General features: G+C 44.5%; 1 protein-coding gene across 1 annotated transcript in view; it reads left to right on the top strand.

Annotated features, from left to right (window-relative positions):
• The window catches only part of LOC124607584 (EF-hand domain-containing family member B), a 367,336-nt gene that overhangs the window by 280,785 nt on the left and 70,587 nt on the right, over positions 1-15,964 (top strand). The window contains exon 5 of the mRNA XM_047139916.1: positions 15,476-15,658. Coding sequence (XP_046995872.1) covers positions 15,476-15,658 — 183 coding nt within the window. The remainder of the gene's footprint in view (positions 1-15,475; positions 15,659-15,964) is intronic.

Raw genomic sequence — 15,964 nt, 5'->3', positions numbered from 1 at the left:
CACAAATTCGCCAGGGAGAACAATGTTCTGGCCGTATACGAACTCGGCTATTGTGCCTTTGAGGTCTTCCTTATCACACAAATGCTGAGTAGCACAAGGGGAAGGGCCTCCTTCTACAGAGAGTCATGGCATCGAAGAGCCACTTTGAAAGTGCGGTGCCAGTGCTTGACTAACCCGTTACTTTGTGGGTGATATGCTGTGGTATGGATGCGCCGGATGCCACAAATGTTACAAATCCCATTGAACAGGGCCGACTCAAATTGTCTGCCCTGGTCAGTCGTGATGATAGCTGGACATCCAAAACGCGATACCCATGACTCAACGAAAGCTCGAGCAACAGTTTCTGCCATAATATTGGGGAGGGGGACAGCCTCGACCCAGCGAGTTGTTCTGTCGATAGACGAGAGAACATAACATAGACGAGAGAGGGCCAACAGTGTCAATATGAATATGCTCAAAACACCCAGGAGGGATCAAAAAGGCGTCGAGGGGGGGAGGGGGGCTGAAGTGTGCTTGTGTACTTTGGAGCATTGGCATACAACACAAGAGCGTGGCCATTGCTGGCAGTCCTTGTTGACATTTCTCCACATAAAGCGCTCAGCTACGAGGTGGGCGGATGCACCAACATCAGGGTGGGCTAAATTGTGCAATGCGTTGAAGACAGCTCGATGGAGCGTGGTTGGGACGAGGGGGTAAAACGTGCCTGTACTGTCGTCGCACCAGATCTCACCAGAAATGCTAGGGAAGGTGGTGCGGATGAAGTGTGGTGAAGAAGTAGAGTCTGAAATCAGGTTTTGTGTTTCCTCGTCGGTGGGTTGGAGGTTAGGCAGCGCAGAGAGGTCTAACAGTGAATGGACGGCGTCGACTTATGAAAGGAAATCAGCAACTGTATTGTCAGTAAGATGTGAAGTCCATGTATTTGAAGCAGCGAGGAGGCGGGTCAGCTGGCGGGTTTGTAATCGCCACAGCCAGGGGTTTGTGGTCTGTTAAAACATAGAAAGGGTGTCCCTCAACATCAGTCTTAAAATGCTTGATTGCTTCATAGACCACGAGCAACTCCCTGTCAAATGCGGAATATTTCCATTGTGCATTGGTGAGCTTGTGCGAGAAGAACTGAAGAGGCGAAGTTTGGCCGTCGATTGTCTGGCTAAGGACAGCCCCAATGGCAGTATCGCTTGTGTCTGTGGTGATGAAAATCTGCACATTGGGATGAGGATGCGCAATGGTGCAGGCCTCGGCAAGAAGATTTTTGAGGGCAGTGAAAGAGTGAGTCATAGCAGGGGTTCATGGAATGGGCCGAGATCCAGAAGTGTTGGTGCCTGCCAAGGCATCCATCAGTGGAGCCTGAATCTCCACAGCCCAAGGTAGATGTCGGCGATAATAATTAACCATCCCCAGAAAGCGCCGGAGCTCTTTGAATGATGAAGATCTGGCTAGGTTTAGTATTGTACTTTCTTAGGGGGCAGTGAAATGCCGTCGGCAGAGACCCAAAAACCAACAAAAGTGACAGTGGGTTGATGTAGCTGCAATTTGTCCTGGTTGGTCTCAATGCCTGCTGCCACAAGTGTGTTCATAACAGTTTTCACATGTCGAATGTTGTCCTCAACGAAGGAGCTGAACACAAGAATGCCATCAAGATATGCAAAGCAGAATTTTAGGTCGAATTGCACTTCGTTGATGAAGCGTGCCAGGTCTGGGTTGCGTTTTTCAGACCAAAGGGCATGAATCGAAACTGAAATAACCCGATCGGGGTGGTGATTGCTGTCTTCTTGATGTCTTCAGGTGCCATGGGGATTTGGTGGTAGGCCCATTTGCAATCAATGACAGACAACGTGGTCATACCTGCGAGGGAACTGGTAAAGTTGGCAATGTTGGATATGGGGTAGGTGTCCATAATTGTTCGTGCATTTAGTCGATGGTAGTCTCCACACATGCGCCAGGACCCGGCTTTCTTGGGTGTCAAATGTATGGGCATAGACCAGCTACTGGCAGAGGGTTCAATAACGCAGGAGCTTAGTAGTTCAGAAATCTGATTTTTAAGGTCGGAGAGGTGCTCAGGACAAAGTTGACGTGGTTTACTGGAGATCAGGGGATCTGGCGTGAAGCGAAGCTTGTGAACCGTACTGTTGGTGTTGACGGAAATGTTGCCGGCGGCACGGGAGGCGGTTTGTTTACAATGTGTGGCGGGCAGGGCAGGCAAGGTGTGGTCGTGGTGTTTGGAGCCACTCGGCGGATCCGACAGGAGCTGAGGTGGTGAAATGTCCCAGGAGTCCAGGCGGCAAGATGGCCACCGTCTCGAAGCATTAGCATCCTGGTCAGGTGAGCTTGTTAGAGCTCGTGAGCCGTTAGTGAGTCCATTGTCCAAGGATGCGGCCTGTGGCAGCAAGGTCATGGGCAAAATGCTTGGCGCGAGTGCACTGTTTGTGTTGTCAGTGGCGGTCGCACAGCGGCGCACAGAAGCCGAAGTTGCATAGTTTGAAGTGCTGTCCACGAGGGGCGGGGTAGGAGCCGTCAGTTCGGGAACACGTGATGCTCGTCGCGCATGCGCACTTGTGTCGGGCCGAGTGTCACAGTGTTAGGAGGGTGTGGACCTGCGTAACTGTCAGTACATGTTATGGCAGTCTTGATAGCACAGTTGCGAGGGGTAGCAGGAGGATCGATTGCTGGGACTGCAAGTAGATTCGGCACACTTACTGACCTTGCTTTGTCCCTGCTGTAGTGCCTGTAATTCCTTTGCTGCATCAGAGAGCTGGAGTTGTGTTTTGTGGAGCTGGAGGTAGAGCTCGTGGTTTTCCTTGCATAGATGAGTGACGTGTTCAAGCTCGACAAGCCACTTGTGCGTGGTTTCTTGTAACGTTGTTGACAGAGACGAGCATGTACGGATGAGATGAGCCCAGACCGATGTGTCACGGGGGGGTTTGCTCGATGGAGCACAGAGGAAGTGAGTCTTGGATGGATGATGAAACACGGGGTTTCACAATAGGTCCGGTGAAAGTTTGTGGTGTCACAAGAAGTCAATGCCTAGTATAGGTTCGTCAATTTCGCACACTAAAAAAGTCCACTTGAGTTTGCAGTTTGCGGAGAGTGAGACGATGTAGGAAGTTGAACCCAAGCATTGTAGTTTAGTTGAATTCACAGCTTGCAGTGAAGTATGATGAGGGCAGATGTTCGACGACGCTAAGGACGTAGGCAGCAGCGAAGCATCGGCACCTGTGTCCACTACGAAAAGGTATCCCGACAAAATGTCTTTAATGTAAAGTCGTCCGCAATTATCCGGTCATTCACGAACAGAATGGAGCACTAGGGGGTGCCTGTCATGTTGTGCACAGGAAGTGGCACCCAGACCTACCTACGATTGGCGTTTGGGAAGTATCAGGGTGGTCTGCAGTTCCGTGCCGCTTCACCAAACTGTGTGTGGAAGTAACAGTACTGATAGTGGGGTTGCATTTCCTGCGGAACGTTCGTTGCCAGTGGCAGTGGCTGAGGTTCAGTGGCCACAGCAGGTTCAGTTGCAGGAGGGGGCGTGACTGTGGGCGGAGCCGGTGATGTCCCAGTTGCTTGTTTACTGCTTCCCAGAGCGAGCGGAACGGTCGGCACAGTACGTCCCCAGCCGCATCCGGCCGCAGGATGATGAGCCTGAACCTGAGACTTGTCAGGTAGGCAGTGGCTGGCGAAATAGAGCAGTGATGCATCGTGTAGCTTGTCAGCAATTGTCATTCTTTGCTCGATAGGTTCAGGAAACCTTTGAGCCAGAGCAAAGCGGATGTGAGGAGATAGTTAATCTGACCAGATGGTGAAGAGAGCTGTGACAAAGAGTAGATCGGCGCTGACCAGGGCACGTAGCCATCTCCAGAGCTGGGAAGGTTTGTCGTTGCCTAGAAGCTTGACGTGGAGCACTTGCTATATTGCAGCCTTAGTTGAGCATGCAAGCAGACGTAGAACTGTCTTTTTGGCTAGAGTGTACCGGGTAGATGAGTCCGGTAAGTGTTATAGAATGTTCGGAAGAACAGGTTGTTCTGTTCAGGTGGCAGTGTGAAGGTGACACATTGTGCTTGAGCGTGATCCATCGGCGACGCGGAAGGCCGACGCGGGTGAGACACCATAATGTGTCAATTGCAGTTGCAGAAGCTCAACACATTGCAGGTGTGTTTGGATTGAGGCATCATGGAAGACCGACGCGGATGAGGCACCGAAATGTGCTGGCTCAACTGGAGCCAGCACGGGGGTGACAGGTGAGAAATGTGCTGGCTCAACTGGAGCCAGCACGGGGGTGACAGGTGAGAAAAAGTTCAAAGTTTGAGAACGCGTGTTAGTCTGTGGAAATCTCGACATATGATCAGAGTTGGGGCCACCTGTGTTGCAGGGAGGCTGCGGAGGTGTGGGCTGTCCAGAAGCACAGTGTGGGAAATGATGTCAAACGTGGGACGGAATGTGTGAATGTTCACTGTTCATAGTCACTCCACTGCAAACGGTGTGCGGATAAGGTGAATGTCGTGGCACAAAACACTGAGGCATAGAAGTGGGACGGAGGTGGAGATCAGGCACAGATAACAAGTTATTGTTCCTGTTGCAGGCCGCGGTATCGAAGTAGGAAGACACGTGCTGATGGCTTGAAATAGTGGAGCTCAGCACGTACTCACCAGTACTACTATAGTGGCACTCACCTGAAGATGGCCAGAAGACTCTGCACCGAAATATCGTGGCAGGACGTTACTGATATCCGGCAGTTCTCCCATGTTTTTATGGAACAATCAGTATGCCGGGAAAGCTTTGAACATCGCATCAAGCAACTCTATGGGGAGGAAGTGATGGAATGTATTCAAAGATTCGACAAGTTACATGAAAGAAGAGCGAGGCTGCTGAGCTCATTGATATTCTTATTAAGTTGCAGAGACAAGGGCATTATTCCAATGTTTACCAAAATTGTGCATTTCATAAATACCGCTGCTGCAAACAACATCAAACCTAAAGCAAGCATGGCTTTGGTGAGAGAAAGGATTCGTTTTAGTCGACATGAATTGGATTCTGTGTCAAAGGAAATGTTCCACATACATTTGGGATTGGCAGCAAGACTATCTTCTCTGTCGTGGGAATGGGTGGATGGTGTGACATGGGCTAAAGCAAACTGGAGCCATGATAAACCTGTGGCGAGGAAAACTGCCAAGATTGATGGACTTTCTACACAGATGCTGAAGGAAATTCCAACTCGACGATCTGTTGTTAATTTGACAGAGAAAGCTTCAGATGACGCGACTGTGTCTGTGCTAGCAAAAGGACTGAATTTTGCTCCCACACCTGTTTCAGCACCACTAGTGGATTTCATAAGTGCCATCAAAGAAGCTGTATGCCATCTTGATACAGATGAAGTGGAAGAAGTTCGTCGAGAGTCTTGCCTTGTGTTGACCAGAGGTGCAGCAATGTAGAGTAACATCTCGCCCATGGAGAGGATAGCCCTCCGTAACTTATGAGCAGATGTGGATACAGTAGTCTTAAAATCTGACAAAGGAAATGCTACTGTCCTCATACCAAAGGATGACTATATTAATAAGATCAATGTTTTATTATGTGACTCAATGTATCGCAAAATCGATAAGGATCCCACGAGCCGAGTGGTGCGAAAAACAGCAGAACTTTTATCAAATAGTTCTCTACCGAAGGAGGTCATCAAGAGACTGAAACCAAACAGTTCAGTTCCACGTAGGCTGTATGGACTGCCTAAGATCCACAAGGAAAATGTGCCATTACGTCCAATTGTGAGTAACACTGGAACAGCCACCTACGACCTAGCAAAATTCTTGGCATCTTTGTTGAAACCAGTGATAGGCAAGTGTGTACATCATGTAAAGAATTCTGGTGATTTTATCAGCCGACTTCAGCCACTACAACTGCAAAGTAACGACTTATTGGTCAGTCTTGATGTGGTTTCAGTTTTCACAAAGGTGCCTCTGGTGGACTCACTACACCTCATTGGCAATATGTTTGGTGCAGACATTACAGCGTTGTTTGAGCACACTCTCTCCTCTACATATTTTATATTTAACAATGAATTTTACGAACAATCTGACGGTGTCACCATGGGGAGTCCTTTGTCTCCCCTGGTGGCCAATTTTTTTTTTTATGGAAGATTTTGAGGAGAAAGCACTCGACTCTGCCACTTTTAAACTGACAGTATTTTGACGATACGTTGACGACACTTTTATAGTGTGGCCTCATGGTCTGGACCATCTCCAAGAATATTTATGTCACATGAACTCCATACATGAAAACATAAAGTTTACCATGGAGATAGAGAAAGATGGTTGTCTGCCATTTTTAGACGTCTTGGTGCGACGGAAGAGTGATGGCACACTTGATCACTCGGTGTACAGAAAACCCACTCATACAGACCTGTATCTACAAGCTACTATAGTTCAATTCCTTTATCTTGGCGATTCGTGCATGCCCACCCAGGCGCGGGAGATTGCTGCGTTGCCAGTTGCACGCGCCAAGAGAAGCAGCGCCATAGTATAGTTTGCAAACTTACGTTCAGGTGGGAGCACGCAGTTTATGAAGTAAAGCCACCATGGCCGCATTAACCCTTTCACTGCTACATAGACATGCTCCCCACATTCCACGCTGTGCACGATTTTGTCATCACTGCACTGCTCACCTGTGCACACACATGGTGTTTCAACTGCTTTGACACACTTTATCATTCGATTTCACAAAAACTATTTGGCCCAAAAATCTGATTTTTTCACATCTTCTTGACTGATACCTTCCCCCCATAAATGAATTGTAGTAAACCATTGCACGAAATTTTGAAGAGTTTGCAGAGGTAAAAGTACATAGCATATACTTTCCGTATGATCGATTTTAGTTGCCACTAGAAATTTCAAAAAATTACATTCAAACGAATAAAATTCATGAAGTAAGACACTCTGATATTGTTTTTAAATAAAGGAAATATTAAGCACCGAACAAGGTCTGAACTCAGAATCTTTCGCTTAGCAGCCAAACACTTTAACCATTACGCTAACGCAGCTCATAATTCGATGGACCTCCCAGATGACTTTAAAAGATCACGCAAAATACTGACAAACACTATTGGTGTGACTATGAATTACTCCCGTTTCGTTGAAATACAATAGGAAATAAACAATTACTGCTGTTCTTTATTGCGAAAAAGTGGTTAGTGAGAATGATACAAACATCTTTCCTTGCTATCACCTGAATTAGGAGGCTTATTGCTTGTTTGGTTTAATTAATTAATAGAATATGAAGCAATTGATATAAAGAATGCTTTTTCCAAACTTTCTATAAAAGAAAGTCTGCTATCAACACATTGCTTTTGTTCAATTACTTTATTTATGACTGAAAATTTCTAAAACTGAAGACACTCGTCCGTGCTCTGCACTGCAGTCGAGCTCTGGCAACGTCGTTTTCTGTTCATTGGCTGACTGTGTTTTGTGACATCAGATGCACAGAACGAACCTAAACTCGGCCGCTGTCGTAAATGATGCGCACTTTAATTGCCACCATACAGCACAAACAATGGGCCTTCTCAAAACCTTGATTCACCGTGCCCATACCATCTCTGATGCCGACAGCCTTCAACCGGAACTGGATCACCTGCAAAAGTATTTCTGAAGAATGGCTTTTCACCTAGGCAAGTGAACAGAGTGATGAAGACCTACAAATGACGGAACAAGGAAGAGGAAGAGGCCTTCAGGTCAATTGCTTATCTACCATTTATAGGGAATATTTCTTCACAGATAGGCAGAATATTGAGAAAGTATCAACTGAGAGTCATTTTTCACCCTCCTTCCAAAATTTCATCACTGGTGGGATCCATTAAAGATGACCTGGACCTGCGTAAATCAGGTGTTTACAAAATTCCGTGTGAATGCGGCAAAACATATTTAGGGCAAACAACACGAACTGTGCAGGAATGCGTTGTGGAACACCAACGCCATACTCGCCTTCTCCAACCCACCAAGTCCACAATCACCAAACATTGTATTTCCGCAGACCATTCCATGAATTACAATGACACAAAAATTTTGGCCATACATCAAACTTTTGGAGCTCGATTATCAATGAATCTGTGGAAATAAGATTGTCTGACAACAAGACTCTCATCAATTGAGATAGCGGTTATCAGCTAAACTCTGCTTGGAATCCTGTTATAGAGAAACTTCATAGTCAATGTAGTTATCTGCATAAAGATGAAAATCTACCTGATATCGATACGCCAAGCTTTCACCGTGGAGGGCGCGAGGCGCAGCGCACGGAGCTGTTATGAACGCGCACACCGAGCAGTGCATGCGCAATGTCACCTCAGTATGGCTTTAAATAGTGGAGTTCAGCGTGTACTCGCCAGTACTACTATAGTGGCACTCACCTGAAGATGGCCAGAAGACTCTGCGCCGAAGTATCGTGACAGGATGTTACTGATATCTGGCAGTTCTCCCGTGTTTTGGGGAACAAACGGATAGTTGTTACCCAGCATACAGTGGAGATACTGACTCATAGAAAGACACAACAAAAAGACCATCTGAAAGTTGGCTTTCAGCCAACAAGACCTTCATTAAAAATAGGAAACAAACACCACACACACACACACACACACACACACACACACACACACACACACACACACATGCATACACACACACACACATGACCACAGTCTCTGGCAGTTGGAGCCAGCTGCCAGAGACTGTGGCCATGTGTGTTTTAGTTGCATTTGTGTGTGTGTGTGTGTGTGTGTGTGTGTGTGTGTGTGTGTGTCGTCTATTTTTGACAAAAGTCTTCTCGGCCAAAAGCTAACTTTCCAACAGTCTTTTTGTTGTGCCTTTCTGTGACTCAGCATCTCCACTAAATACTAAGTAGCAACTATACATTTCATTATAAACTAAATAGTTAAGTATTTGAAGTATCTGTGTTATCTAATTCAACAAACATGAGTTCCAAAACATAGTGTACCACACATATTTTGAAACATTTGTAAGATATGTGGTTTTATTGGGAATGAATTTCAAATAATATATCAAAAAAATAGAAAAATAGAACTTTTTTATGGCATGTCAGGAATTTCATTCACTGCAACCTAAATATTGTCACCTCACAGATGGATTAAATATTAAGTTTGCGATAGTGCAACTCATCAGTATAGAGGTAGTGTGTTGTCAAATCTAAATAACAATGTTGTATATACATTTTTGAGCAATTTTGCTTCAAGCACCAAAACCCAAAATTATTTGAAGAAAAATATGTGCACCACACATATGATGCCATAAATAGCAAAAGTTCTTGCTCACTACATGTAGATAAAACTTCATGCTTAAACCCCATAATTTGTGATCATTAGAATATATAACAAATTAAAATGAAGAAATATCCATTGTATGGAGTTGGGCACTGAAAAAGCCACCGTACAATGTACAGGTAGAAAAGTGCTGCTATTAATCATACTGTTCTTGGGTTTGCAGCCAGATCAAGCATTCATCTGAACACAATATTTCCAGTCCACTTGGCTGCCATTTTCAGGTGAGAATCCTGTATGCTGATCTTGCTACAGCTGATTGATACTTTGAACAGTGGCCCTTTTACAGGCTGAGGAAGGCCAACAGTACATGTATCACAAATCACTGCTGTTGCTCCTTAGTGCAGGTGAATGTACATCACCCTAGTGGTGAAAGCTGCCAAAAATGACAAATCACTATCAAGTTCCACTATCTATAAATTCTACCAGTCATGACAACAACCATTGTGTTTAATATTAGGTAAAAGAGGGTTCTTGCTTTGAAGATTAATCTTTCTCTTAATGCATGCCAGTCTAATTTCAATAGCTTTCTTTAAAACACAGTCCCAGTAGTGAGAGCCAGAGACATCCATTTGTGTCTTATCATACAACATTCTGTGTCTCTTGGTAAGACAGTGACCCACTACTGCAGATTTCTCAGCCTACATCAATCGTGTGTGGTGATGGTGCTCAGTACATCTGTATTGAATGGTACAAACTGTCTGGCAAACGTATCATTTTGCACAGTGGTGAGGGATTTTATAAACACTGGGCTTCCTCAGTCCTAGGTGAACTTTAATTGAGCCAAAGAGAGCTCTGATCTTGGTTGGTGGATGAAATACACTTTTAATATTATACACTCCTGGAAATTGAAATAAGAACACCGTGAATTCATTGTCCCAGGAAGGGGAAACTTTATTGACACATTCCTGGGGTCAGATACATCACATGATCACACTGACAGAACCACAGGAACATAGACACAGGCAACAGAGCATGCACAATGTCGGGACTAGTACAGTGTGTATCCACCTTACGCAGCAATGCAGGCTGCTATTCTCCCATAGAGACGATCGTAGAGATGCTGGATGTAGTCCTGTGGAACGGCTTGCCATGCCATTTCCACCTGGCGCCTCAGTTGGACCAGCGTTCCTGCTGGACGTGCAGACCGCGTGAGACGACGCTTCACCCAGTCCCAAACATGCTCAATGGGGGACAGATCCGGAGATCTTGCTGGCCAGGGTAGTTGACTTACACCTTCTAGAGCACGTTGGGTGGCACGGGATACATGCGGACGTGCATTGTCCTGTTGGAACAGCAAGTTCCCTTGCCGGTCTAGGAATGGTAGAACAATGGGTTCGATGACGGTTTGGATGTACCGTGCACTATTCAGTGTCCCCTCGACGATCACCAGTGGTGTACGGCCAGTGTAGGAGATCGCTCCCCACACCATGATGCCGGGTGTTGGCCCTGTGTGCCTCGGTCGTATGCAGTCCTGATTGTGGCGCTCACCTGCACGGCGCCAAACACGCATACGACCATCATTGGCACCAAGGCAGAAGCGACTCTCATCGCTGAAGACGACACGTCTCCATTCGTCCCTCCATTCACGCCTGTCGCGACACCACTGGAGGCGGGCTGCACGATGTTGGGGCGTGAGCGGAAGACGGCCTAACGGTGTGCGGGACCATAGCCCAGCTTCATGGAGACGGTTGTGAATGGTCCTCGCCGATACCCCAGGAGCAACAGTATCCCTAATTTGCTGGGAAGTGGTGGTGCGGTCCCCTACGGCACTGCGTAGGATCCTACGGTCTTGGTGTGCATCCGTGCGTCACTGCGGTCCAGTCCCAGGTCGACGGGCACGTGCACCTTCCGCCGACCACTGGCGACAACATCGATGTACTGTGGAGACCTCACGCCCCACGTGTTGAGCAATTCGGCGGTACGTCCACCCGGCCTCCCGCATGCCCACTATACGCCCTCGCTCAAAGTCCGTCAACTGCACATACGGTTCACGTCCACGCTGTCGCGGCATGCTACCAGTGTTAAAGACTGCAATGGAGCTCCGTATGCCACGGCAAACTGGCTGACACTGACGGCAGCGGTGCACAAATGCTGCGCAGCTAGCGCCATTCGACGGCCAACACCGCGGTTCCTGGTGTGTCCGCTGTGCCGTGCGTGTGATCATTGCTTGTACAGCCCTCTCGCAGTGTCCGGAGCAAGTATGGTGGGTCTGACACACCGGTGTCAATGTGTTCTTTTTTCCATTTCCAGGAGTGTATCTTTTTCAAATTCTTTCTATTTTTGAAGACAGCATGTATCAGAAAGGCCACTGATCTACATGAATTTTTCTCATGGTTCTAGTGCAGGTCCAAACTCATTTGCTCAATGGATCTGCATGTCTCTGTAGCCATTCCGCTTCAGTACGAGCTTTAGGTGATCCAGTTCCTGTGTCAAGCTCTTTGCATGTGAGATGGCACATGCTGTCTTTGGCAATGCTCACAGGACCCCCTCCTCCACTGCACTGGTATGATGGATGGCAATTTGCTGCATGCAGATGCCAGTCTGCGTCCATCGGATTTTAATAAACACTGTGCCCCAGGTCCCCTCACCCACTTTGTAGACCAGTATATCCAGTAACAAAAGCTTTAATCCATTGTGAGCTCCATTGTGAACTTGAAGCTAGGACAAAGACAGTTAAAATGATGCAGGAAACAGCTCAGAGCATCCATTACTTGAAGCCATGCCATAATTGTATTGCTGACATACCTCCAGAAGCAGGTAAGTTTTAAAAATGCCATTCTCAGTGCTGTGTTTCAAAATCTAACATAGATAAATTAGTGACTATGGGGAGATAATGGACTCCCCATAGCCATTCCATCAGTTAATTCAAAATAATTAACACTGAAGAAAAGATATGTTTATGTCAGCACATGACCGCAGAGCTTCAGTGAAAGCCCTGTTTTTCACTAATTAACGTCAAGGACACTTTGAGATGAGCCTGGATAGATCGAGACACTACATCAAAGCTCAAAAGCAAATCCAGTGGACCAAGATGCAAAGACTTCAATCAAGGGATAAAAATCATAGAATTTGATGTTCACATTTTCCGATATGAGGCCTAAAACAGACACTAAGAGCTTAGCCAAGGTGTAAGTGGGTGCATCCAAGTTGTTCACAATGGGACATAATGGAATGGAGCACTGTCAGTAGGCAGTTATCAAAGTTTCAACATATTTGATTTTCACCCATTATGGCACCTGTTGACGGATGATGATGAACTTCATGAGTAAAGAACTGGATGATCCAGTGTGATCAGTTTGGGAGAAAGGGCTAAATTTTGCTCCTACACCGAGGAGTCTTCCCATCACAGTACTTATTTCCTTGACCAAGCAGGTGGTGTCTAGCTTTCCTGAGGACTGAGCAGAAGAAATCAGGCAAGAGGTTTCACATACGCTGTGTTGGGCTTCACCATGTGAAGTAATATATCCTATGTCGAAAGGGCAGGAATCTAGTCCTTTAGAAAATACCTAGATTTATTAATTCTACCATCAGACAAAGATAATGTCACAGTTCTTCTTTCACAGGATGACTATATGAATAAGAAGGATTTTTTACCTAAGGGCTTAGCATACCAAGATTGCATAATGATCCAACTGAATGAATAAAATGGAAGTCTCTTCATTTCTCAAGAAAAGTTCATTATCCAGTGCTGTGACTAAAAAAAGTTTGGCTCGGTGCCACCATTCCACCAACATAATACAATTTGCCATAGTTCATAAAGATAGAGTTCCGTTATTTCCCACTGTGTGCAATTTTTGTGTGCCCACTTACAGCTTGCTAAGTATTTAGCATCTGTTCTTAACCCTCATGTTGGAAAAGTGAACATTTTATTGCCAATTCTATGATTTTTATTCCTCAATTGAGATCTTTGTGTCCTGACCTCTTGGATTTGCTTGTGAATCTAGATTTAGTGTCTCTTTTACTCTGGTTCTTTTTGAAGAATCTTTGATGTTAATTAGCGGAAAAATGTCAAAGCTCTACAATCTTGTGCTGATGTCAACATTTTTTTTTATCAATGGCAATTATTTTGAACACACTGATGGAGTGGTTATGGGGACACCATTATCCTCCATAGTCACCAGTTTATTTATGGAAGATTTTGAAAACAGGGAATTGAGTATGGGATTTTTAAAACATACCTGTTTGTGGAGGTATGTCAGCAATATGTATATGGTAAGGCTACATCGAATGGATACTCTGAACTGTTTCCTGCATCAATTTAATTGCCTTCATACTAACATCACATTCACAATGGAGGTCAAAATGGGTGTAAGGCCTCTGTTTCTAGACATACTGGTCACCAGAACTGTTTCTACACATACTGGTCTACAGAAAAGATTATGGGACCTGGGACACAGTGCTTATCAAACATTGATGCATATGGACCAACATTTGCCAGGAGCAAACTGCCATCCATCAGACTATTGCACAGGGAACTTGTGAATGTTGGCAAAGAAAGAGTATGCTATCTCAGATGCACAGAGCTTGTCAGAAGAGCAGGATTACCTTAAGTCTGTGTTCAAGCAGAACAGCTACACAGACAAAGATGTCTGTTGTGCCTTTGAGGTTGGTCCTGCATCAGAACCACAAGAAGATGCATGTAGATCAGTGGCCTTCCTACCACATGCTGGGAGCATTGGGAGCATATCTTTGAAAACAGGAAGAATTTTAAAAAGATATAAAATAAAAAGTGTATTTTGTTCAACAGCCAAGATTATAGAACTCCTTGGTTTGGTTAGTGATGGCCTAGGATTGAGGAAGCCTGGTGTTAATAAAATCTCTTGCCATTGTGGCAAACTGTAAATTGGCCAGACAATTTGAACCATTCAGTACACATGTACTGAACACATAGCCCCATAAGTTTCATGTAGCCTGAGAAATCTGTGGTGGTGGAGCATTGTCTTACTGAGGGACAAAGAATGTTGTATAATATGACATGAATGGTTGCCTTATGTATTGCTATTGGGACTATGTTTTAAAGGAAGCTATCAGAGTTAGTCCGGCACACAACATTACAAATAGAGACGTTACACTCTAAGAAAGATTTGGAACCATGTTTCATCTGACAATGGTTATTGACTTGACTGGCAGAATAGCGATAGCGATTTATTGTTTTTGTCAGCTTTCATCACTGGATCACCATACATTCTTGTGCACTAATGGACACCAGCAATATTTCTTTGCACAATCCCTGTTGGCCTTCTGTGTCATATAATAAGGCTGTCATTCGTGGCATCAATCAGTGCCAGCGGGATTAGCATTAGTCACCTGTGGAAATATTGTGTTCAGATGATTGCTTGATGTGGCTATAGACACAAGAAGAATATCATTAGTTAATATACTGAGAAAATGTAAGTACTCGCAAGAATTGCTGTGCCTTGCCAGAATTTCTAGATGATAATACAACACTACAATAGCATATAATACATTTGCTGTAATTACATTGCATAAACCAGCATTTCATATTTATCTATAAGAAATGTTTTCAGTGGCACTAGCACTTTAAAAAGATAATTATACTTTCTGGTGGGTCTCCTGTACTGGAAATCAAATGAATTCATGTGTATGTAAAGGTACAGTAAACTTTTGATGTCGAGTCTACCTGAAATGTATGTAATGTTAGCAGAAGACTTCACTCCAAGAACCCACTCTTTTTCAGTCATGTTGGATCTTTTTTGAATTTGTTTATTTGTGTGTGCCTTTGTTTCCACAAACTTAGCACAGAGCACTTTGGGGCTGGTCTATAGAATTTTCAGTTGGAAGTGTAGAGCTTTGATAGAGCTCGTCTTTTTTTTTAAAGCTTATGTAGGGAAAGATATTTCCAGTTACTTTTCATGCTCAGGAAAAAAAAAAACACATCTTCATTTAATTCATAATACATTCCATTTGCAAAAATATTGCATATTTCAACTAATTATACATCTCTGTTAATATTTTCCTCATTCTTCTTATAACAACCTACATTATGTACAACCATAACATGGAAATCACAAATACTAATAATTTTTAGTACATGTTTTAATTTGAAGTATTAATCCAGGTTACATTGTTTTGCTTTCCAATTTTTTTTAAGGCACAATGACTGCTAATGTGCTTCTATTATCAGCTTATTATGTGTCTTTACAGTTACACAAGCCCAAATTTCAAGCATGATAAAAAATTTGGTATGCCAACACCATGGGATGAGACTGGCATTTGGGTTGCAAAGGTTATAAAATGGATAAATAATGAAGAGATGTGTGTAGTAACACGAAGGCAAGCTGAGTATGTTGCACAAACACAGCCCCAGTTAGGAAAAGTACTTCAGCCGTAAGTATTGGAGCCTCCCGCATGATCTCTGTTTGCTTACTCTATCGTTTAATGGAAAATCCAGGATGGAAAGTAACAATACCAGAGAAGGAAAGTTGCTACTCACCATATAGCAGAAATGCTGAGTCGCAGTAGGCACAACAAAAATATTCACACATTTATAGCTTTCGGCCATTAAGAAATTGTATGAATCTTTTTTTTGTGCCTATCGCGACTCAGCATCTTCGTAATATGGTGAGTAGCAACTTTCCTTCTCTGGTATTGTTACTCTATCATTTATTTGTCCTGTTTAGCTATGACTGCCCT

This window comes from Schistocerca americana, chromosome 1, assembly GCF_021461395.2.
Source record: "Schistocerca americana isolate TAMUIC-IGC-003095 chromosome 1, iqSchAmer2.1, whole genome shotgun sequence".
NCBI classification, from domain to species: Eukaryota; Metazoa; Arthropoda; class Insecta; order Orthoptera; family Acrididae; genus Schistocerca; species Schistocerca americana.
This window is presented reverse-complemented; position numbering and strand designations above follow the sequence as displayed.